Below are 25,159 nucleotides of genomic sequence, written 5' to 3'. Positions count from 1 at the left end.
CATGGCGCAGAGCAACTAGGCCCGTGCGCCACAACTACTGAGCCTGCGCTCTAGAGTTGGTAAGCCACAACTGCTGAAGCCTGCGTGCCTAGAGCCCGTGCTCCGCAACAAGAGAAGCCACCGCGATGAGAAGCCAGCGCACCGCAACGAAGAGTAGCCCCCGCTCGCCGCAACTAGAGAAAGCCTGCATGCATCAACGAAGACCCAACGCAGCCAAAAATAAATAATTTAAAAAATAAAAATAATTAAGAATAACTAGAAAATGCATATGCAAAGGAGGAAAGTTCAACCTATTTTTGGCTGAATGAACATTAGTTATCTTATTAATGGTACCATGTATGGTCTTTATAGTTCTAGGTTGCGAATTTTCTAGAAGGGCCTTGTCATCACCTAAATTATGGGGATCACAAAGAACAGATGTCCACCCCTTGGGCAGCCTCCGACAGCAGTTGGTCGCGGGCTCGGGGAGCCGGCTCCTGGAAGCCGGGGCCCCCCCTCGAGGCCAACCTGGGCGGGCGGGGCGGGGCCAGGACCGCGGCCGAAGCGCACAAAGATGGCTGGCGGCCCGCCCCGCTCCCGGCTCCCGGAGTCCGGAGCCGAGCGTTCCCGAGCGTTCCCGAGCGCTCCCGAGCGTTCCCGAAGCCTAGAGAAACCCCGGGAGCCGCGCGGGCGGGAGCGGCCCCGCCCCGGAGCCTGGGAGCGGAGGCGCCGGGGCGGGGGAGGGGAGGCCGGATGTGAGTGGAGCGGCCATTTCCTGTTTCTCTGCAGTTTTCCCCAGCTTTGGGTGGTGGCTGCTGCTGGGCTCCGGCTTCCCATCGGCGGAGGGCAAGGCGGCGTGGACAGCGGCCCCGGCACCCCGCGCCCCGCCGCCCGCAGCCGCGCGCCCGCCCGCCCGCCGCGCCCCGAGCTCTCCGCTCTTCGCCTCAGTGCCCGGCCGCCGCCGCCGCGGCCCAGAGAGCGGCCCAGATGCAGGCCATCAAGTGTGTGGTGGTGGGAGACGGGTGAGTGCGCGGGCCACCCCGGGGGTCGAGGGCCGGGGCTAGGGGCCTGGCGGGCGGGCGGGCGCCGCGGGCTGGCCTGGGGCCTGGCCGGGCCTCTCCCGGGCGGGGGGCGCGGGGCGGGGGGCGTGGGCCGCCACCCTCCCCGAGACCGGACGGCGCGGGCCTGGTTCCGGCTTTTTTTTTTTTTTTTTTTTTGGTGTGTGTGTGTGTGTGTGTGTGTGGTGGTGGGGGGAGGGAGGGGATCGGCAATCGGCGGCCGGAGGGAAAGTGAACTCCACCCTCCCGCTTTCTCCCCGGCCCGCTGACCGCCCGGCAGAACTCGCCCCGGGCCACCACCCTCCCTCGTTTGCCTGTAGTTTGGGTGGGTTTAGGGAGTTGCCTTTCTTAAAAAAGGACCTCCTCTTGATTTTCCCATTAACCTCGAGTTTCATTGAGACCTTTCGTGGGTCCCGGCGGTCCCAGCTCGGTCGTAGGGGAGGAATAAGTGCACGGGCTGGTTGGGGGTGGATCCTAAACTGATTCGCCAGGGGGTGCCTTCCGCTTGTACTTAAGCCACTTTTCAGATTTTTTAAGGGACTCTCAGTTTGCTATTAAGGTGGGGAAACTTTTAGGATTTCTAGCTGCGAGGAGCTGGGTGTGCTTAAGACGGTTCCTTTCTCGGAATGTGGTGTGGTCATACATTTAAAAAAAAAAAAAGGTCATACATTTAAAAAAAAAAAAAAGAAGAAGAAAAAGCTGGCCTTCGCCTCATGCGTTAGGTTTGGGATGTAGCAGAACAGCCTCCCTGAGCCGGGCCGCCCTGTGACTCAAAACAGTTCTTTTCACTACTGTCTGTGGTGGTTCCCGGCCCTAAAGGAAGACTTGTCTTAGGCAGTTTTTTCCTCCCCTGGAAACAAGAATCTCAGTGTAATCCGAGCAAAATCGTGCGTCTCAGTATGGTTCGAGTACATGAGCATTAACAAGGAAGCTCCAAGAATTACTACCAGTTGGAGCAAAGTCAGAATGCAACTGGTACCTATTTGGAGTCTTGTAAAGTCGAACGAAGAGTTCTGGCATCCCTGTACCCTAAACTTGTTATAAGGGCTGGTTTGCTTTTATGCCTCTCGATGAATTTATGAGTTCTCGGTTTCTTTAGATCATTGTAAATCAGACATTTGACTTGTTTCTATAACTAATTCAGATCCACGAAGGACAGACAACTGATTTTTTTTAAAAGATGCCCTCTGTATGATTTGTCAGGCTCACAAATGTGAAAGATTATTGACACTTCATAGTTCTGCCTATATAATTAAAAATTGTAAGTTTCTATTTAGGAATATGTATAGCAGTTTTGTGTTTTTTTAACCCTTTAAAAGAAAGCTTTAATTTGGGGGAAAATGTTCAGTTAATTGGTTTAACAGTGAAATCACTAAATTCATTTAAATGAAGTTTTGATCCTTTTGCTACTGAATTAACTGAGCATATGTCACTGTCTTAGGAACATTTTGAATTATCTGAATTTCTTTTAAAAAATAAGAACGCGGAATCAGTAATACATACTAGTTTTTTTAAGTCATATTGCTGATAATCCATTACCTAATCCTAGAATGTAATATTCTTATTTGAAAAATTTAAAAACATAAGCACAGAAGACATATTCAGTTTACTTAATTATCCTTACAGACTGTGGACCTCTACTGTTTGCTTGGCTTGTTTATCTAGTTAAATACTTGTTGAATGCCTACCGTGGGATCTGGATCCTTCCTTCATATCCCCACCTCACCACTTATGGGGAAACCCTGAGCATATCACTCATCCCCCAAGAGAGGTGCCTCAAGGGGAAATTGTGAGATTAAACAAGATGCTGGCTATTAAGTGCCTCACAGGTGCCTGGCCCCTACTGAGTGCTTAGTGAGTGCCAGCTGCCAGTATTTTTATTATTATTGCTGTTTCTATTACTCTGAGGCACTGCTAGGCTCTGTGGGAGGAGTGTTAGGCATAAAACACGGTGACCTAGAGTTTTCTGTCAGTTTTTTAGTACTGTATTTGACATTGATGTTGACATTAGAAGTGAAGTGTACCTTTACGAAAAAAATTGAGCTGTATTACTTTATATCAGGGCTAACATGTAGCAGACATGGCTTAAGTGAAAAATCTAGATATATACTTTTTCCATCAAAAGTATTTTCCTGCTTTTATCTGAATAAACTATATTCCTGGAAATGTTTTGTTAAAAAATTGTTACAGCTGTAAGTGCGGGTCTAAATTTTGTGGCGTGAAAGTTGCTTAATGTTATGGAATTTCAGGCAGTTAGGGGCAGTTTAAGCAGGGAAGGCAAACTGGTTGAGGTTCCACAAATTGGAGGCTTCCTTATTTAAAAAATATTCTGGTTAAAGGCTCTGTCGTAACTGTATTATAATTAGCACCAATTAGCCTATATCTTCTTCTTCTTTTTTTTAGAACTTAGCTTCTGCCTCTGACGTTGTTTTTTTTTTTTAATTAATTAATTTTTGGCTGTGCTGGATCTTTGTTGCCATGCACGGGCTTTCTCTAGTTGCAGCGCACGGGGGCTACGCTTCGTTGCGGTGCGCGGGCTTCTCATTGCGGTGGCTTCTCTTGTTGCGGAGCACGGGTTCTAGGCGCGCGGCCTTCGGTAGTTGCAGCACGTGGGCTCAGTAGTTGTGGCTCGTGGGCTCTAGAGTGTGGGCTCAGTAGTTGTGGCACACGGGCTTAGCTGCTCCGAGGCATGCGGGATCTTCCTGGACCAGGGATGGAACCCATGTCCCCTGCATTGGCAGGCGGATTCTTAACCACTGCGCCACCAGGGAAGTCCCCAAGCCTATATTCTTCTAATGGATTATTTTCTATACACCAATTCAGTTGGCATTGAGTATCAAATGTGAGGTAAATTTTGATACTTTTTAATTGTGTTAATCCTTCTGTTGATCCTGATTCTGTTAGTCCTTCCTGAACATGGGGTTTGTCACTTTCATTTGGGGAACTTCTGCCCCACGATTTTCTCTCAGCTTTACTTAGGTAAGACAGCATCTCACATTTATGATCAGCCACATTTTAAATTTTGGCTGCACTGTGCGGCACGTGGAACTTCCCCAACCAGGGATCGAACCCGTGCCCTCTGGGTGGAAGCGCAGAGTCCTAACCACTGGACTGCCAGGGAGGTCCTGAACAGCCACTTTTAATCATGTGTTGTTTTGGCTTTGCTTGACTGGGAGGTTGGGGGTGAGTGACTTGAGCCCCCGCCCCCCATTTCACTCCAGGTGGCGTTAGTGGTCTCTCCAGCCCAGTGTCTGATTTAGACATTGCTGTCCAGGAATTTTTTTAGTTGAGCATGATAAATGCCTTCCATGATGTCATCTTGATAGGAATGTATACCAGTTCCTGCCTACTTCCATTGAACAAGCAGTAATGGTGTGATCCATAAGTTTAAGTTTCTGCATTGCCTTCCAAATTTATGTTTAGTATTTGAATCTGATCTTGGTTGGTAAAATTCTGTGTGATGTGTTTTTTGCTGTTGTTGTTTTAATTTCAGGTGATAATTCCAGCTAAAAGTTTGGGGTTGGGTTCAGTGAAGGAGTATCAGGAGTCCATTTTTAGAAACCTTAAAGCCACCCTTTTATAGTCTGTCTTTTGCATTAGTCAGTTAATGTCTTTGTACTTGCTACTTTTCCACCTTTGCATCATCAGGTAGCTCTAACTTAGAATTGTAGTCTTCCTAGAAAGGAGATGTTTTACCAGGGATCCTGCTACCAGGGCAGTTACCACGTGTCACCAGACGGGATTTTTTCTTCCACCATCTTAATGTGAAAAATGTCAAACATGGGAAAGTTGGAAGAATTGTGCAGTGAACACTCATATGCCCACCACTTAGATTCTGTAATCAAGAGTTTGCTCTATTTGCTTTATCACATGGTAACGTGTTCCCATTTGGGGGCAGTAGTTTAAGAGGATTTGATACAGAAGCTGATTTTGGAAGGAGAATGGGGGTGACACACAGATATAAATTCTTGGTTTTGAACTCTGCAGCTTTAGCTGACCCATATAATCAGCTACCCCAGGGTTAGGCTTGGTGGTTCTAGAATGACAGTCTGGAGTAACGGCTGCTTCAGATTTGAACTCTATCGTAGGTGGCATCTTCAGCCTTGAGTGTTCTAGTAACCTAAGTGTTGAGAATCTGAACTCTTTGACGCCTCCAATGGTGATAATGACTGGCTTTCTCTAAGTTGGTTGGAATGTCCCCTGTTGGTGGCAGAACATCAGAATTTCAGTTAGGGTTTTGTGTTTTTGTAGCACTAAATTGCTCTATTAATCCACACATTTTCTGAACTTACTCTCTGCGTAGTTATACATTTACTGAAGGGCTGGTGTCTTCAGTAAATGTATAACTGAAGTCCCCAAAACCCATTTCTTGGCATAACTTGAGGACTTTCATTCAGGGTCTTTCATTAATGCAATAAGTATAAATATATATTTGATACTTATAATTAACATTCCACTACATTCTATTAATTTGTTCTTAAGATCCTAGGTACTTTTAGGGGTTGGGGGGGAATTAGAAGGGAGTCAGAAGGAACAAAATTCCAGTTATAAATAAGTACTAGGTATGTAATGTACAACATGATAAAGGTAATTAACACTGCTGTATGTTATAGATGAAAGTTGTTAAGAGAATAAATCCTAAGAGTTCTCATCACAAGGAGAAAAAATTTTTTCTATTTCTTTAATGTTGTACCTTTAAGAGATGATAGACGTTCACTAAAGCTATTGTGGTAATCATTTCATGATGTATATAAGTTGAATCATTGTTAAACGCCTTAAACTTATATAGTGCTGTATGTAAAATATACCGCAATAAAACTGGGGAAAAAAAGATCTAGGTACTTTTAGACAGCAATACAGGCTCCTTAGTTTGGTTTACAATAGTCATTGGAGAAATCTGGTTTTTCTGTCCTACTAAGATCAATTTATCTTTTTTATTTTTTTTTAAGGCAATGCAGAATCTTCTTTTTGAGTTGCCTGGATCCCTTACTTTTTTCTTTTCTTTCTTTTTTTTTTTTTTGTCTGCTCTGGGTGGTGTGTGGCATCTCATTAGTTCCCCCATCAGGGCTCGAACCCATGCTCCCTGCAGTGGAAGCACAGAGTCTTAACCACTGGACCGCCAGGGAAGTCCATCCCTTACTTTTTTAAAAAAATTAATTAATTTATTTTATTTTTGGCTGCATTGGGTCTTGTTGCTGTGCGCGTGGTCTTTTCTCTGGTTGCAGCGAGTGGGGGCTACTCTGTTGCCGTGCGAGGGTTTCTCATTGCAGTGGCTTCTCGTTGCAGAGCAAGGGCTCTAGGCGCATGGGCTTCAGTAGTTGTGGCATGTGGGCTCAGTAGTTGTGGCTCACAGGCTTCATTGCTCTGCGGCATGTGGGATCTTCCTGCACCGGGGCTCGAACCCGTGTCCCCTGCGTTGGCAGGCACATTCTTAACCACTGCACCACCAGGGAAGCCCCATCCCTTACTTTTTTAACGTGAGGAAATTGCCAGTGTTTACAGATTTATCGATTTTTATGTGCTTTTAAGTTTTGGCTTATAGGTTTCAGGAAGTAACACTGAAGTTTACCAAAAATTTTTTAAGGAAAAGTTTTCCTTGAGGTTCTCCTAATGGAAAAATAAAGGACATAGTAGGAACATAATTTACTGGCTTTGGTCTTGATTATTTCTACAGGATAGAGCAGAAGCATAGGTTAAAAAAATGTGCTCAATTGCCGTTAGATTAAAATGTTGTGTGATGACTCACTGTCACTTAAAGCTTAAATAAATATTTTCTATCTACATTGTCAACTTTGTAACCCGTAAAGAAACTAGTAACAGTTGCGAGTATCACAAATAAGATAGTTCTTAAATTAAAAAAAAAATGTGTTTATGTGAATGTTCTTCTAGTAGACTCGTTCACTTTCTAGAGTTACAGCATCTTTCAAAGATTAAAAAGAGACCGAACCGAATAGTTAAATATATAAAATTGGAAATTCCAAAGCAAATAGTAACTTCCAGAAATGATGCAGCAGCATCCGTCAAGGCTGACCAAATAACTGCTTCTGTTCTTTCTGTGGGGAAAAGCCATGACTTGATCTAGAGCCGATGTTGACTTTGGCCTCTAGCATTTATTTGTGGAGTGTGTTTAAAAGCGGTGAGTAAATACACTAATGGGAGGTAAATAACCTTTTCTTTTTATCTGTTTTTTAAAATTAAGTAAACATTTAAATCAAAGGTTGGACATGTACTTATTTTTTAAAAAGTCAGAATTTTATACTTTACTAATTTTCTTATTGAATACAGCTTTTTAGCAAATGATGATTGGTAATAAAATTTCATTTATTATCAGGTGATGCCAGTACCTTGAATTCCTTTACAGTTAAACCTTTCAAAAGATGAAGGCTCAGCTGAAGGTGGAGTTTCAGGAAAAGAAATTTTGGAGCATTTAAAACACAGTTGGTGGTATTTATAGTGATGGCTTTGTTCTTCATGCACATAGGAGAGACTTAGGACAGGGTCTCGAAGTGAAACTGTGATATTTTAACATAACAGTTAAAACTTTTAGAGCTTCTTATTTTTGACATTAAGAGGCAATAACTATTAACATTTTTACACAGCAACATTTGTAATTTTGAAAAGAGATTCACCTATCATGGCCTTAGAGTCCACTCTCTTCCTCAGCTACCACATCCAGCCCCTGGCCAAGCCACGCTTGTTCTGCCCCACATCTCGGTAGCTCTTGGCCCACTTCTCTGCACCCTGAAACCCCCTCCACGGTCCAGGCCACCAGGGCTGGTTCCTGGAACACAGTGGCAGCTGCTTCCTTGTTTTCAGCCTCCAGTTTCAACTTCGTTGGTCCTCTTTCCACACCGTCATCAGAGGCTTCTTCTGAAAATGCAAATCTAATGGTTTCTCGGCAACAAAAATCTTCTGTTACTTCCCAAGTAGCATCAAGTTCCAGGCCCTTAACGAGAAGAGAAGACAACTTCTTCAGATTTCCCTCTGCCACTTGCCCCTTCCTTCCTCGTCCTTCAGTTTTACCGGGCTTCTTGTAGTCTGGGTCTCGCCACGTGCTGTTGCGTTTGCCTAGAATGTTCCTCCTTGCTGTGTCCCCACTCATCAGTCTCAATGACATTGCTGCCGCCTCTGCCCCCAAGACTAGGTTAGATCCCTTTGCTGTCCATCTCCAGAGCATCTTTAGTAACACTTATCACACCTATAATTTTGTGTAATGACTGCATTTTTCAGTTTTTAGTTTAGTAACTGCATAAGTTCCATGAGATCTTGTTCGTTGCAGTGTCTTTAGCACCTAGTGTACTTCTGGCATAGCACCCAATTTGTTGGTATAGATTGAAATTGCATTAATGCTCACAGTAGTTTGGTGATGGAGTTGGTAGTTTTGTATCCATCTTACAATTGAGAAAACTGAGGCATAAGGAAGTTGAAACTTAAACAATTCCAGCCAGTAAGTGGTAGAGTTGGCTATGGGTCGCACATCTGGGACAGTGACTTCAGATATCTCAGACTCCTACTCATTCAGGTTTTTTTTTTTTTTTTTTTTTTTTTAACATTCTAAGCTTTTAACAAAATGTATGGCCAATGAGTCATTTCTGTTTAGAAAGCCTTTAGGAGTTGGACGCTAACTCCTGATGATGTCATGTTTGACTATGAGGTCTTTGGGGTGAGGGAGTTCCAGCTTTTGTTAGGCCTTGATAATGTTATGAGTGCAACAAGTATTGGCAAGACTGCCTGGACCTATATGTAATCTGCTCTTGTTGAGAGGTTTTTGCTAAGAGTGCAAGGAAAATAGAAAAGCACTTAACTTCTTTATTGTGAGTCCTAATTTATAGTAGTAGTTGAGATTGAACAACAAAATCTTACGACTCAGAACTCCAGTGTATCTCGTGACCTTGGTGAGCCAACAGAGGACAGCAGGGAGATGGGCCCGTGTAAGGAGCATTTATTTGGTGAGCCCTTGGGAGGCCAGGGACTCTGAGAAGCCCCTGAAGCCACCCTGTGAATGTTGTAAAATTTAGAGAATGTGTGTTGGCTACTGGTGCAGTGGTCGTCTTAATTTTTAGGTGATACCCCCCTGAAAAATTTTCCAAGTGGTTGGGAGACTTTCATCACCGCCCTGGCACCCTGTATCTGCTTCCAGTTGTGCGGGAGGCCCTCTTGTCTCTGGAGTATTTCTACACTCTTCTGTTACTTCTCCTCTTTGCAGCTGTTTGGGAAGTTTACTCCAGCGTCCCTGAGCCATTAATTAATATGTCTGGAACGTAATGTGTTAGCTGCTCTAAAAGTTTATGGTGGGACTTCCTTGGTGGCGTAGTGGTTGCGAGTCCGCCTGCCGATGCAGGGGACGCGGGTTCATGCCCCAGTCCGGGAAGATCCCACATGCTGCGGAGCGGCTGGGCCCGTGAGCCATGGCCGCTGAGCCTGCGCATCCGGAGCCTGTGCTCCGCAACGGGAGAGGCCACAACAGTGAGAGGCCTGCGTACCAGGAAAAAAAAAAGTTTATGGTGGATGTGAGGATGTGGCAAGGTGGCACGTGAATGCAGATGAATTAAAGTGAGAGCAGTTGTGTGTGGTGGTTGGTAACTAAGCACTCTCTTTAGAGAACAGCTGTCACTGATGGCCAGAGGGAAGGCTTTAGGAAGGGGGTGGGATTTGAGCTGCCACTCGGAGGCAGCAAAATATATTAGCAACAAAATGGAAGCTGGAGAGGAAAGCTATGTTTGCATATTAGTATTCATCAAAATAATTTGGGGATAGATTTGCAGATTCTTGGATGAAAGCCTTCTAGAGATCTTCACAGAAGAGACTTTCAGTTTAAAAATACTTTTCCCGGGGACATCCCTCATGGTGCAGTGGTTAAGAATCTGCCTGCCAATGCAGGGGACACGGGTTCCATCCCTGATCCGGGAAGATCCCACATGCTGCGGAGCAGCTAAGCCCGTGCGCCACAACTACTGAAGTCCACGCGCCTGGAGCCCGTGCTCCGCCACAAGAGAAGTCACCAGAATGCCCATGCACTGCAACGAAAAGTAGCCCCTGCTTGCCCCAACTAGAGAAAGCCCGTGCGCAGCAACGAAGACCCAACACAGCCATCAATCAATCGATTTAAAATACTGTTCCTGTTCAACCTTGTGCTTATTAACAAGTATTTCCTGACTACTAGTGCTAATACCTAAAGCAAAAGCAGAGTATGACGCCTCTGGACTCTGCCTTTCTGAGTAGTTCTAGTTTGTTTACTTTAAATTTCAGGCTAAAACTATGTGTAGTGTTAAATAAAAGGTTATAGAAACTCTTTAGGGCTAAGTACTTGATGTATACTTCTTGATTTTTCTGTAAGTTATTTTCACCGAATAATGAAATCTCAGACTGCATTCATGTGGACTAAGCAACTTACACCCTGTTTTTCTCTCTTTAGAGCCGTAGGTAAAACTTGCCTCCTGATCAGTTATACGACCAATGCCTTTCCTGGAGAGTATATCCCCACTGTGTAAGTATCCTGAGTTAAACTGGAAGTTAACTTGTCTGTGATACTTGCTTTGGATTCTATTGACCTTTGTTCTGCTCTTTCTTTTTTTTTTTTTTTTTTTTGTTCTGCTCTTTCTTAATCCTTATGCAAACAGATGTGATTAATTTTCCTTTCAGTCACTGAGGTCTCATTATAAGGTATTTGGACTTTTAAAAAATACTTAATGCGGGGGCTTCCCTGGTGGCGCAGTGGTTGAGAATCTGCCTGCTAATGCAGGGGACACGGGTTCGAGCCCTGATCCGGGAAGATCCCACATGCCGTGGAGCAACTAGGCCCGTGAGCCACAACTACTGAGCCTGCGCATCTGGAGCCTGTGCTCTGCAACAAGAGAGGCCGCGATAGTGAGAGGCCCGCGCACCGAGATGAAGAGTGGCCCCCGCTTGCCACAACTAGAGAAAGCCCTCGTACAGAAACGAAGACCCAACACAGCCAAAAACAAATTAAAAAAAAAAAGTAACAAATGTTCAAGTACAATTGGTGTCTTTAAAAAAAAAAAATCTAACGTCAAGTTTCTGCACAGTGATGAAGCACACAGCTTTCCTAATTGGTTTTTAGATATTCAGGAAGTGAAAGTTAAACCAACTGTGAAGTACAGAGACTGGATAATATAAGAGTTTTGGATAAGTTTGGCTTTCTGGGCTCTGTGTGAAGGGTCAAGGAACTGGAGCAAAATACTCCATTATGTTTTAATTGGCCTTTTCTGGCGAGTAATTCAACGGTTACATGTCACTGTTGAGTTATTGGGCTTTGGAATTGAAACCAGGGTGTGTGTGCGTGGTGGGGTGTAGAGTGGGGGGACGGATGGGAGGACGGAATCAGCTACTGAGCTGTTTATTCCCTGTTGGCAGCAGAACTGGGCGGGGGTGGAAAAGTGCTTTTCTGATGATGGGGTTACCAGGGAGCCTCGTAACGCACCGCCCTGCTGCTGGGAGCTCTGTCCTCATGGCTGCGGTGCTGGTGGAGAGGAAACACCTCACTTCCCGCTGTGCTCACCCCCCCAGTCACAACAGGCACATCTCGGTGTCCTGTGTGTGTTTTAATGTAAGTGGGATCACACTCCTGAATTTATGGTGGGGACTTTCTTAATCTCCACATGTAGCTAGAGCTAAATCATTCACAGCTGTTACTGACTAAAGTGCTGTAGCGGACTTAACCACTGGTCACTTGGCATTGCAAACGGCTGGCTAAATATCATTGCACATGTCTTTGTGCACATGTGATAGATAATTAGAGGAACTGTGGCAAAGCAAAGGAACGGACACTTTACGCTTTGATAGATGCTACACAGTTGCTGTCCCACAGGCTGTCACTTTGAGCAGCTGTGACTGAAACATCCCCTTCATACATACTGTGGTTAACATGAGTTAAAAAAAAAAGTGACCTCATCATTTGCATTTCTGGTCACCGGTGAGGTTAAAATCTTTTGAATGTTTACTGTCCATGTATAATATTCTTCTGTGAATTGCCTTTTGAAATCCCTTGCTTGTTTTTCCACTAAAAATTCTTCTTACTGTTGGAACTGTGTGTATGAGAAATATTTATCCCTCTGTCATTTGTCTTTGAACTTTGTTATGGTGTCTTCTGCTTTTTTATGTAAACATGGCATCCTGCCTTTTCCCTGAGTTTAATGTCTTATTAAAAATGTTCTGTAGGATTTTTGTAGCTGAAGTTTTTATTTTTCATTCATTTAGAGTTTATTTTTTGGTATGGTATGAGGCAGGAACCTGATTCTTCTTCACAGGTTGAAAAGAAAAAAAGTCCCAGTACCGTTTATTGAATAATCTATCATCTTCCCACTGAAGCAGAAATACAGCATATGAGACCTTTTCTTTATGAAAGCTGGTTTGGTCATTAACTTTTATAAATCACAATGGAACTTACTCAGACCATGACTTTGCTGTCACAGTGTAGTGTAGTAAGATCCTAAGTTTTAGTCTTAAGTATGCAAAAATTAATTCTGGAATTCTATTTTAAAGGCTGATGTGTTGTATACTGCTTGGCACTTACCCTGGTTTACCTTGTGATGCCAGATTTTAATGAGCTACTTCATGGTACTCGCCGTAATTTTTTAATGTCAACCTTATTTTCCCCCTGTCAGCCTATAGGCCTTCTAGGCTTCCTCTTCTTATAGATAAACTAATTTGTGTGTAGCAGCCTCAAATTAATTTAAATACCTGTGTGAACTCACTTTGAAAGTGTTACACAATAGCTTCTCAGATCCAGTTTGCTTTGCATTACCCTGCACTTTGGTCGCAAGGTGGATGACCAAGGCTCAGCTTGGGGGGGTGGTAGTGTTCTGGAAACACTGCCAGTGCAGCCGTCCTGGTGTGTCCCGTAACTGAGAATGACTCACACGTGTACATGGAAAAGTCAACACGTGGGGTTTGAAAGAGGGATTAATTTTATACTTTATTTCTTCCTAGGGAGAAAAACTTTAATGCTGTCTTCATTAAAGGCAAGCAGGTTTTTATTGCTGACAGCGATTTGTTTTGGTTAAATTTAGTAGCTTGTTCCTGTTTCTCGGGTGTTTTTCTCAAGTGCTGCCTTTGTTTCCCTTACACTCCAGTTCCCGTTTTCCCTCTGCTTCTCAGCCCTTGGGAGCCTCACCTCGCACCTGCAGGCTGGGCTGGGCACCTGCTGGCCTGGCCGCCTCTGGGCCTGCCTCAGCCTCCTCAGCTTTCTGCCCCTGCGACCCCAGCCTGGGCACCACTCAGCTCCCAGGTCTGTGCCTTGTGTTCCACAGCTAGAGACTAACCATTTTCACTCTGTTCCACAGCTTTGACAACTATTCTGCCAATGTTATGGTGGATGGAAAACCGGTGAATCTGGGCTTGTGGGATACAGCTGGACAAGAAGATTATGACCGATTACGTCCCCTATCCTATCCTCAAACGGTAAGGAGCATGACTGATTTTTAGTTTGTCCTTTACAATTCCTGATTAATTAATTCATATCACCTCTGGATTTGCTTATATTGCCATCTTTTGGGTATATCGAGTAATAACAAATAACGTTAAATTAGTTCAATAGTGAATATCCGCCTGGATGCAAACCACGGTTTTGCTTGTTTTTATTTTTTGAGCATTACCAGTTATTAACTACGGCGCTGTGCGTTTTACATTCTTCTGTGTAGTTTTAGGACAGCCGTCTGAAATAGGTATTGTTTTGTTTTGGCTAAATAGTTTTAAGAGCAGTTAGTTTCTAGATGAGTTTGCTTTGTGACAGTTTTGTACCACAGAATCAAATTAAGCAGTGAAGGTTAAGGTTTCTTTAGATCAAGTTAGTAACTAATCTTACAGGTTTAAGGCTGTTTTTCTATAAAATACATGTTCATTTTTTGCAGCTTTAGTACCTAAATCTTCTCAATGTAGATTGAGGTTTTAGCTTTATAAAAATGTGTCCACTGTGTCCAGTCAGAAAATTGTTAGATTGGGTTTGCTTGCCTATCAGCTAGTAGCTCGTCTCTTTACCAGAGCTAATTTTATGGAGCCGTAGCTGGTGGACACGTGGTCAGAAGCCACTTTTCTCTCAATAAGCAGTTGTCTTACTTGTATCATTTGCTTCTTGTTACATGTCTGTTCTTTGTTTTAAAAGTGCTTTTTAAAACAGCTTTGGAGAGTTAGTGACTAACTGGCCAGGGCAGTTTGCACAGAGGCAGTTGAGCGAATTCCTCGGGTTCAAGTTCTGCCCTCCCCTTCCTCGCCCTGTGACCGGGCAGGTTTCTTCACCTCTAGGCCTGCCCCGTTCCTCGCAGGGCTGGATGAGTATAGATGTAGAGCGTAGAGCACGTAGAACAGCCCCAGGCGTGTCGCTGCTGTTGGGACGACTCCTTGTGTTTGTGTAGCTGTGCTGGTAGATGTGGGGAGGCCCTCAGTTCCGAGCTGCATCCAGAGGAGAGGAAGATGCAGGACTCGCTCTCAGCAAGCTGGGCAGCCAGAGGGGTTGGGGTCAGGGAAACATCCCGGAGAAGACAGGCCTCTGCCCTTCCACTGATTTAATTATCACTTTGTTCTGGGGGGGAGTGTGAGTGAAAAGAAGTAATTAGTTCTAGTCTACCCAAATCTTGTTTTTCTGCTTTTGAAATATGGCTTTTTCCAAGCAAAACTTACTGTCTTTTCCATTTGCTTTCTGCTAGAGGAATTGCCAGGTTTCTTTCTTTCTTTCTTTCTTTTTTTGGTCCCGTGGCATGTGGGATCTTAGTTCCCGACCAGGGGTTGAACTTGCACCCCTGCATTGCAAGTGTGGAGTCTTAACCACTGGACTGCCAGGGAAGTCCAGGCACAGTTTCTTTGAGCTGTAGATTTTTGCTGATTGTCCTTGCGCTGAATTCTGGGAAGAGTGCTAAACAAAGACCAAAACCATAAAATGGGAGGCTTGAATTGGCTGGCTTCTCAGTTAATCTCCAGGTAAAAGTTAACTGTGATTATGTATTAAAAATCAGCCCATAGGGCTTCCCTGGTGGCACAGTGGTTGAGAGTCCGCCTGCCGATGCAGGGGATGCAGGTTCGTGCCCCAGTCCGGGAAGATCCTACATGCCGCGGAGTGGCTGGGCCTGTGAGCCATGGCCGCTGAGCCTGCGCATCTGGAGCCTGTGCCCTGCAACGGGAGGGGCCACAACAGTGAGAGGCCCACGTACCACACACACACACACACACACACACACACACACAAAATCAGCCCATAGTCACCAAATGGTTTGAATTCTTCAGTATTTTTCAGTAGAATAGTTTAGGAAACTGTTCCATCCCCGGTGGATGCTTGCTGAGTCCAGGTTTCAAAGGCATCTGCGTTGAGTGGTAGAGTAGGAGTCCCCAGTCAACTGGGTACATCTGGGAGGGCGGCGTGTCACTACTGAGAAATGAGAACCATCTGCTGTGATTCGGGGGGTCCAGGGCAGGGTGCGGCTTCTTCCTTTGAGGCGGTCACTCGCAGTAAGTGCAAGGTGACTTGGCAAGATCCCCACTTTACATGCTGAAGAACACCTAGATAAGTGACACATTGAATCAGGCTGTAGTGTGTGAGGCCTGAAGTCCAAGTGGGTGTTGTCCTTTCGGGGCCAGGACTTGAACTTTTCACATCCCATCTGGGGAAGGCAGTGGACCTGCACCGCAGTGTGTAACCCACCCCTCACCAGCTTAGGGGCAAAGAGGGGCGGGCACCCAACTAGCAGTTAAAGCTGTGCCTGCCTGGACTCCTTTGGAGACGAGAGGGTTATCTTGGCTACTGAGGGCCACCCCGAGTGCTGAGATGCTGGGGCCTGGAGGGTCTCCTTCCTTGGGCCATGCTGTCCTGCCAGGAGGAGCAGACCCTGGAAGTGACAGGCTGGCACCTGGATTTCTTCTTGGCAAAGAGAAACCTCTGAACTTTGTATTAAATGAAACCCGGTCTCTGGTTTGCAGGCTGTTTCTGTGGCTCATCCATGACACTGCCCTGACCCATGCCTGAAGGGCCAGCTGGATGATTTCATACAGAGATCTCCCCACTCTCTAGGTCTTCATGACCTACAAAGAGACGTGTATTTCCTGTGGTCATTTAATCCTGGCATCCTCTGTGTGGCTGAGTTAAAACTGTTTAAACCATTAGCTTCCACTTGGTTCTCCAAAAGGTGGTGGGCACGGGGTCATCATTCGGAGCAGTGAGGTCCAGCTCCCTCATTCTCCTGGGAGAGGCTGGTCCATCTGCGGACGGGCAGGAGCGCTGAGGGCTGCTGTCATTTCCTGTGAGGGAGATGGGGCTGCGGCACAGGAGTCAAGGTCGGTGGAGGCCCAGGGGCGTCTGGTGTGGGGAGGACAGGCCGCCACGGAGGGAGAGTAGCCTTCAGACCAAAGGGGAGATGGGCCTGAGACCCAAGACAGCAGCTCAGGAGGAATGACACCGCTCCAGGACACGGGAGTGACCCTATGAGGAGGGCTGAGGACAGACGGACAGCACGTCAGGTCGGAGAGCAGAGGTGGGAGGGACTGGACGCCTGACGGTTAGTCGTCAGAAGCGCTAGAGGCGTTTTCTTCGAGCCGAGTTTGGGCTGGGGGCAGAAGGAAGAGGAAGGAACAGGCAGACGGTGTCACGTTAATGTGGGACAGAAAGCATGTTCTTCTCCATCAGAAAGATGTTCTGAAAGATGCAAAAGGGTAGAACAGATGTGGTTAAAGGATATTTTGAAGCTGAGTTTTTGTAGCCAATCCCCATGAGTCCCTGTATCACAGTGAAGCTTTGGCATCACTTCAAGGTCTCGGGAGGACCAGGCTTCAAAAATAGCCCATAGATTAAATCAGGATAGTTAGAGAGACTTTAACATTCGCTTTAAATTGTAAATCGGAGAAGCTTGAGTGAGGTGAAATTAAAATAGTTGTCTCGCCTGTCTTTCTCTCGATTCTAGAATTCCAGGTTCTCTGTTGCTGAAGAGCAAGCCTTCAGTTCTTACTGGAACAGAGGAGTGAATTGAAAGCACAGTGATACACGCTGGAAGTGCGGTCCCTTCTGGGCGGCCCCTCCATGCACACGGGGGGCGGGAGCAGCGCTGTCCTTTCAGTAGAGCGGGTCCCTGAATTTGAGCCGCACTCCCGTGAGGTCACAGCCCTCACACCCGGCCGCCTTGCTGGACGGCGTCTCAGCCGAGAGGCCTGCCGTGCAGACGGCCGCGCCTCCTGTTGGCTCCAGCTGGGCTCCTGTCTGAGAACTTGGCCGGAGAGCTTTGAGAGGTGTGTCGTTGCTGATGGACGCCCTTGCTGAGGGTGGGACACCCCTCTGGCATGTCCTTGCTGAGCAGAAGCCATGGGCTTCATGCTGGGGAAGGAACCTCCCTGTGCCACCACAGGTTGAAGCGCGCCTCGGTCTCCACCGTCTCTGACCTTCACAGAGTGATGGAGCGAGTCAGCAGCGCCTGGCGTTATAGACCCGCTAGATCATCATCTGCTTTTAGATCCCTTGGGAGGGTTGAGACAAAATTCAGATGAAGAATAGGTAACTGGTTATATTGATTTTTCTTCTCGCTTTTTACTAAACTCAAACAAAGTTCTCATGCATTACTAGGTCGGAGAAACGTATGGTAAGGATATACCCTCCAGGGGCAAAGACAAGCCGATTGCCGTATGTAAAACTTTCAGTCGACTTCAGTTTCAAGCTTTATCTGTTCTCTCGTTTCACTTAGTTTTCCTAGGATTTCCTATTGAGCCTCACGTTCCTTGAGTGTTTTATATTTAACACACTCAAGGTTGGGGTTTTGCCTGACAGTTTACCTGCTGGCTTGAATCAGAGCAGTGTGTGAACTGCTTTCCTCCCCCTCCCAGGGGACAGGAGGGACTGTCGTGCAAGGGCCTCTGTCCAGGCTGGTTGGGAAAGGAGTGCGGAGGCTCTACCTTGCAGCTCACGTGGCCCGAGTGCTTGGCGGGAGCGGGACTAACCACGCTGCGGGCCCTCCTTCCTCCCGCTTTGGTGTCCGGTGCAGGGCCTGTCGGGCGAGGCTGCGTGGCGCTGGTGAGCTAACCCACCCCTGCTTTGAGATGTTGTGATCAGCCCAGGTGCCGAGATGCTGTGGTGATTCTTGGACGAGCTTGTGCATGTGCTAGCATTTTCAGTGTCGTTTACGAAAAGCTGTTGTGTGGGATGTTTCTTCCCTTTCAGGTACAAGATAGCAGCTGGATGATCGCAAGTGTTAACTTGGGAATTGTGTGCATTTCACAGAGTAGCCTAATTGCCTTTTTCCAGGAAAGTGTTTCATAAATCTAGCATTTTAGAAACTCGTAGGCATTTTTTAACATGGGTAAATATTTAAATTTCACTTTTTCTTTTTTGGCCACGCCTCGTGGCACGCGGAATCTTCGTTCCCTGGACCAGGGATCAGACCTTTCCCCCCCTGCAGTGGAAGCGCAGAGTTGTAACCACTGGACTGCCAGGGAAGTCCCAAATTTCACTTTTTACACAACAGGGTGCAAGTTTTCCGGAGGCCCTCCTTGGGTCTGAGAAGCTCTGACAGCTGGCAAGACGCCCCTTACATACCAGATCGTCCTCCCTCCCAGAGGGACGTGCCTGTTCAGCGAAGTCTTGAGACCCGGCTTTGTGCCTGGGACTCTGACGGCAGTTCTTTAAGAAGCAGTTTAATTGGAACCCAGTGACCATCTAAAAATGTTTGTACTTAAGATTCTGATGGGAGCGTAATGAAAAGCATACCATTTGAGGATAACAGTTTTTAATTTGAATCTGCTTTTGACGGACTGAAACCAAGTTTTATAGAAATATTGCCATTAGTACCTGACACTCGTTCTTGTCCCCGTGTAGTAACAGAGCATTAAGTTAGTTCCCAGTGGGAGTTGGGAAGGATGGAAAAGAGGCCTCCCAGGGGTCTAAATTTGATGTCTCTGTAGCCTCGAGTAACTTACAGCATATTTCGTCCTCCACTCCCCTTCTCACTGGTAACTGGTGCTTCACATGCTGGTTCTGGTCTGGGAGCGTCTGACTACACTGCAGGCGTGTCAGGGAGAAGGCGTATGCCCTGGCCCCATGCTTCCCTCCCAGCTGCACTCAGGAAGCAAAGTGCATTCCTCACTGTAAGACCATTTTCTAAACACCTTCCTGTTTTCTTTTTATAGGATGTATTCTTGATTTGCTTTTCTCTTGTGAGTCCTGCATCATTTGAAAATGTTCGTGCAAAGGTAAGTGGGATTTTTTTAGGAAAATATTTTGTTACATAATGTCACTCTCAGGAAGAAACATTAAAAAATAAAATACCATTTACTGATAGAAACTTTCAGTTATTTAAGTTGATTTTAGTAATTCTACTACTTAGTTAATTTTTTACATAAGTCATCAGTTTTTTAGGTACATGACTTGAGTATGCAGAGTTCTAAAGTCTCAAGGTCTGATTCAGAAGTGCCGTGTTCCTGGTTAAAATAATGAAGCACTTCGGAGTCGGTCTAATAAAAATAATGACCATACTTTCTACTCTGGCATCTTTCATGAACGTAGTGAAAATGACGGGTGAGAGGCCCTTCAGTTGGGATCGGGGACGTGTCTGGTGGGGGTAATGGCGGCAGAGCTGAGACCTGGGTCCAGATAGTTTTATTCTCATCCTTGAATACGTAAGGGATTTTGAGATGACCTAAGAACCTGGCCTGTTTTACCAAAAACAAAAACAAAGTAGTTGGGTGGGGGGGTGCGGGGGTCGTCCTTCCTCTTTCCTCTCTTACGGACAAGTAGAGCTGTCAGAAGGGGCTTGAGTCCTGGGCTCCAGGCTGGCTAGGCGCACACCGCAGCCAGTCGGTGGTTCTGGAGGGTGTGAGCTAGGCAAGGGGACGCGGTGACCAAGTGGGTGGTTGATGCGGTTGGGCCACCTGTGTGGATGCAGTTCAGGCGAGGGCGGTTCCGAAGGAGAGGCTGACTGCCTCCTCTGCTGGTGCCTAGTGGTACCCTGAAGTGCGACACCACTGTCCCAACACTCCTATCATCCTGGTGGGGACGAAACTTGATCTGAGGGATGATAAAGACACGATTGAGAAACTGAAGGAGAAGAAGCTGACACCCATCACCTACCCGCAGGGCTTGGCCATGGCCAAGGAGATCGGTATGGAACCCCCCATTGTCATGTCTGCTTTGCCCACGTTTTTATTTTCGTGATGGAGGCTGCAGTCCCGCCTGGGGAAGTGGACTCGGGGTCTGGCTTGCCTTTCGGGACCCCGCAGAGCAGGGTCCTCGGTGCCGTGTCAGGGTGGGGGGCGCCCCCGTTCTGATCTGAGGGTGAGGCTGTGTTTCCCACAGGTGCCGTCAAATACCTGGAGTGCTCGGCGCTCACGCAGCGAGGTCTTAAGACGGTGTTTGATGAAGCTATCCGGGCGGTTCTCTGCCCACCCCCCGTCAAGAAGAGGAAGAGAAAATGCCTGCTGTTGTGAATGTCCGGGCCCCTCCCGCCTGTCCCCGTCCCCCAGGACCCTTTGTACGCTTTGCTCAAACGGTGGAGCCTTCGCACTCAATGCCAAGTTTTTGTTACAGATTAGTTTTTCCATAAAACCGTTTTGAACCAATCAGTAATTTCTAGGTTTTGTTTGTTTAAAGTGTAAGAGTTCAAACTTTCACATCCTATTAAAGTTTAGCCCTAAGATGACGAGCTTCCTTAAAGCCTTATTTCTCAAAGCCCCTATTCTTGCTCAGATTAAGAGTTGCCAAAATACCTTGTGAACTAAGTTGCATTGTTGGGCTAAGAACACTAAGCACTAAACCGTTCAAAGACCTTTGTCTGGAAGAGACTAGCTTCTGAGGCAGGAGATGCAGACGCTCGCTAATGGGTTTCAGACGCGAAGAGCAGTACAGCCTCCTTCCTGAAACGTTGCCATTTAATGCATCCTGATTTACCAGCCCACGTTCACTACCTAACACTGTACTGTACATCATAATGAACGAGTGTAACAGCTCAGCTCTTTGGATCAGTCTTTTTGATTTTGTAGTGAGATTTTTAAAACAAATTAGTGTATTAGCTTTTGTGAGATTTTGAACAGAGCTTTTACTCCTGTGTTCCCTCCGATGAAGCATTCTGCTCTGGCCGTGGGTGCACTGGGTGGAGTGTGTGGAACACTTGTGATCAGAGGATGAAGACAGTATTTTAACAAAATATGGAGATTAATTTACACTACATTGTATACGTAATAATTAAACTATTAAAAGTGTCACGGGTAAACGTTTTAAAAGGTTAATTTCTGTCAAATGTAGTAGATGACGAAGAAAGGCCGGTATTATCAGTAAGTGTTTTCTTAAGCTTTTCCTTTTCCTTAAACGTGCCCATCCCTCCTGAAATTGGGCATTTAATCCATCTTTGACCTCATCATTCTCATAGTTGCTAACTTAGTGCTTTTCTTATAGAACCCCTTCTTAATGAGCAATATGCCTCCTTGTATTATAAAATCGTTCTGAATATGCATTAGAAAATTTTTTTTGTAGATTAGTAAAAGTGCATTCCTGTTTTCATGTTACCTTATCCAAAGCTAGTAAGTGCTTTCCTTGGTTTTCTAGTAACTAGGTGTAAAAATCCTATGTTGCAGCTTTACAGTTTTTAAAATACTTAGATATTCTTAAACTGTAAACGCTGCCAGATCACCGACACTGCCCCTGGACTAATAACACTGACCGCCTCTTGCCTCAGCGTGCACACGCCTCCTGTCCTTGCCCTAACGATGCTCCTTGGGGGTCTGTGAGGTTCTGTCAACCCCGTGCTCGTGCTAACGAAGCTCTGTACAACTTACCCACTGGCAAGAATACGAGCTTGGACCTTTCAACCACTAGAACAAAATTTTTTAAATTGACAGTTGCAGAATTGTGGAGTGTTTTTACATCGGTCTTTTGCTAATGCGATTAGCAGTATGTTTTGCATGTGTGACTTAATAAATCCTTGAATCACGACTGGTAATACTGGAGTTCTTGAGAGCTTGGGGAACCGCCTGCTGGGGTATGTGCTTGTTTGCCTCCCTGTAAAACCCTGGGTCGTTGGATGTTCATTTCCAACGCATGTTTTCGTGGTGGGGGGACAGGGAGCGGTCCCTCTACGGGGAGAAGACGGAGGAGCCAGCAAACAAAGAGGGGGCGTTGAGTGACGTTCGGTTTGAGACCTGGCGAATGTTGGCGAGACTCATGTGATATCCACGCGGGGATGTGGGTCCGCATCTCGGACCAGAGCTCTGGGCTGAAGACGCACGTGTTGGAACCCGAGCTGGCAGCCTGGTAAGGTGGGGACTGACGATATGACTTTAAGACCCTTTCTGGAGCCTAAACTTATACTATCAACAGTTCATGTTAGAAGCAGTTTTTTAAATTCTTTTTTATTGCTTGGAAGAGTTTTTTTTTTTTTTAAACCAAAGGTAAACAATGCAGTTTTAAGACCAAATCTAAAGATCTGTTACAAAAACAGCAGTCTTCCCCCTTCACGCCCTCCCCAGAGGCACCCATTTGAGTTCTCTTAGGTAATTCTTCGTACTTGTCTTCACATGTCTAAAGCATGTGCTTGCTTTTTTCTCTTTTACTTACCAGATCACTGGTTTATCATAAAAGGATGTAACTCGGGAACAGCCAGACGGAAGAGATGTAGAGGGCAAGGTATGGAGGAAGGGCTGGGCGCTTCCCTGGGTGCACGGCTCTCCCCACATCTCCATGTGTTCCCCAACCCGGAAGCTGTCCAAACCAGGTCCCTTCGAATTTTCTGGAGGCTTCAGTTCAGTCACTGGCCATTGGTGACCGATTGAGCTGTCAGCCCCTCTCCTCCCCGGGGCTCAGGCTGAGCTGGGTGCTCCGCTGGATCTTCAGTTCCAGCCACCGGTGACGACGTCCCCTCCCTGGTGGGGATGCAGTAGCTCTTAACCAGCCGTAACCCCAGCCTCAACACACCTTTCCCACCCCTTCAGTACAGTCGTTTGGGTTGGCGCTGATATTCAGTGTCTGCATTACCACTGCCACGTAAACGCTCAGGGCTGGGCCATGTAGTAACAGAATCTGCCTTTCCTGCACAACTTTGGTTTCTTCTGGAGTACTAGTTTATTTGCTTTGTTTTCTGTGTACTTGATTAGCTTAACTGACTTTTCCATCTGTTGTCTGAATCTCTCAGGATGTTTGGATGTAGCATGTGTTTCATCAGGTTTCATTTCCCTGAAGGCACAGAGCCCTCTGACCACCACTTCTCTTACGTGTTGATCTTTTATTTTCTACATCTTAACTCCTTGTTTCCTAATTTACTTTCTCACCCGATGGACACATTCTCCAAGAGTTTCCTGAGAAGTATGTGGGTCATCTATGTTTTTGAGCACTTGTATCTTTGAAAATAACTTCATTCGAACCTGATACTTTTTGGCTGGGTCTGAAATTCCAGGCTGGAAATACCTTCTCTTCGGCTTCTCGAAGGCAGATCTCCCCGTCTTGGCTGTTTGCACTGCAGGGGGCGGTACGTTTATCTCCACGTCTTGCGGGGTCTGCCCTGCGTCTTCATGTCCTGGGTGGATCTTTGTCTCGCGTACCCTGTGCTTGGTGGGCTTGTTCGTCTGGAAGCTTGTCTCCCGTTATTCAGGTGTCCCTTTCCCAGCTGCTTTTGATTTCACTTTTTATACTTTTCATGTCCAGGAGTTCTTTTTTCCCTAAATACTATTTTTCAGCCTTGTGGATCAGTTTTGTGGTTGCAGCACTCTTTCTGTTCCTCAGCTGTATGTAGCTTCTCCCGTGTCTCTTTTGGTCCTTTGTTCCCCAAGTGTCTGGCAATCCCTGGCTCGTGCTTGAACACTGAAAATTAAAAAGCAGACCGGACACTGAGCACATAGGTGGGTCACACCAGGGCGGTGTGGTTCAAGGTGCTGGGATCGCTTTCCTTCCTGCCGCTAGGAACGTACAGGAATTATGTTTAGCAACGAAACTTGTAGCAGTTGGATGTTACCACAGCATTTCAGTCAGAGACCTTTGCGGGTTTTCAAAAACTAAGGTGGTATGGCTGTGACAGCTACTAGGCCCTGAGGGGGCAGGTATCCCTAGAGGTCTGATTTCCTTGGAGCACCTTCTTGAAGGTTCTGGGAGCCAAGTGGGAGGAGTTGTTCTACTGCGCTGGTGTCCAGCGCTCCCTCTACCCTGAAGCAAGCGAGGAGCCAGATTTCTTCCAGCCGTCACTCTGGCCGGTCCCCCGCTGTCTGCTTCCCCGGGTCCGAGGTACCTGGGGCATCTGGTTTGTAGACCGGATTTATTCTTGTCTTTCCTTCCCCACTTCACCCAGGAGTCCGCTTACCTCTGGCCATCTCATTGTTCCTGTCTCTTCTTCCCCCCTATGCTTGTGGGTTTATGCTTTCTAAAGGAATCCCATTACTCTCATTTTACAGGGTTTGGATCGGGGGTGGAGTGCAGCCAGACGCCTGGGCAATCTTCAGTCTTTAGCCAGACCTCCAGGAAAACTTAAGACTCCATTTTGTTGTTTACAGAGGACAGAAAAAAGATGTTTAAAACAGGACTGTTGTAAAACTACCCAGTAAAACAGACCTTCCCAGAAACACCCACTTGGAAGAGTTCATGGCTGTGCAGGCACTCATGATACGTAAGTGCTTTTTTTTTTTTTTTTTAACTCACTCTGAATCCACTGGCCGACCTCTGCGAATACCCCACGAGAACTGGGCCATCACCCTGAGGCTGGTGAAGCAAGCAGCGTGAACAGGGCACGGGGCACCCGGAGGCCAGGAGCTGCAGTCTCTGCTCGCCTCCCTGACCTGCTTTCGTCTGATTCCCAGTCGGAGCTCAGGGCTGACCCTCGCTTAGTGCCACCCATGACAGACCCCAGTCTGCACCCTCGCAACTGATACTGAGTTTGTGCAGGCGGGAAAGTCCAGTTTGCAGAATACGCTGTGCACCTGTGTGCCAACTCGTAAGGCAGGACCCTGTCCCTGAAAAGGTGGCCTGAGGGGCGGGCGCCTACAGATCCATTAGGGCCTTAAACCTGGCTGTGGGACTCCTGGGAATCAGCAGGCCTACAAGAAAGGGCGTGACACCCACTCAGTCTCGGGTGGGGGGGGGGCGTCACCTCAGTGCTCTCCTGGCTCCTGACTGTGTGAATATTGTGGTCAGAAGTATTTCTCAAATTACTCAGTCATTTAGGAGA

At 46.5% G+C, this 25,159-nt stretch overlaps 1 protein-coding gene across 2 annotated transcripts; it reads left to right on the top strand.

Moving 5' to 3' along the window:
• Positions 1-764: 764 nt before the first annotated feature.
• RAC1 (Rac family small GTPase 1) lies at positions 765-20,656 on the top strand. Of its 2 annotated transcripts, XM_065892959.1 has the most exons (7): positions 967-1,001; positions 10,453-10,524; positions 13,340-13,457; positions 17,593-17,649; positions 19,149-19,211; positions 19,960-20,119; positions 20,314-20,444. In XM_065892959.1, the coding sequence occupies exons 1-7, from the start codon at positions 967-969 to the stop codon at positions 20,442-20,444; spliced, it is 636 nt and encodes a 211-aa protein (XP_065749031.1). The 2 variants fall into 2 exon arrangements, with proteins under 2 accessions (XP_065749032.1, XP_065749031.1); XM_065892960.1 differs by lacking the exon at positions 17,593-17,649 and having other exon boundaries at positions 765-1,001; positions 20,314-20,656.
• The last annotated feature ends 4,503 nt before the right edge of the window (positions 20,657-25,159 follow it).

This window comes from Phocoena phocoena, chromosome 15, assembly GCF_963924675.1.
Source record: "Phocoena phocoena chromosome 15, mPhoPho1.1, whole genome shotgun sequence".
NCBI lineage: Eukaryota > Metazoa > Chordata > Mammalia > Artiodactyla > Phocoenidae > Phocoena > Phocoena phocoena.
This window is presented reverse-complemented; position numbering and strand designations above follow the sequence as displayed.

What these genes read in the sequence shown, in the direction of transcription:
- RAC1 (XM_065892959.1), top strand. Translation starts at nt 967, where the DNA reads ATGCAGGCCATCAAGTGTGTGGTGGTGGGAGACGG. An exon ending in CCCTATCCTATCCTCAAACG is followed by an intron (nt 13,458 to 17,592) that starts GTAAGGAGCATG and finishes ATGCATTACTAG; the next exon opens with GTCGGAGAAACGTATGGTAA. An exon ending in GCAAAGACAAGCCGATTGCC is followed by an intron (nt 17,650 to 19,148) that starts GTATGTAAAACT and finishes TTCTTTTTATAG; the next exon opens with GATGTATTCTTGATTTGCTT.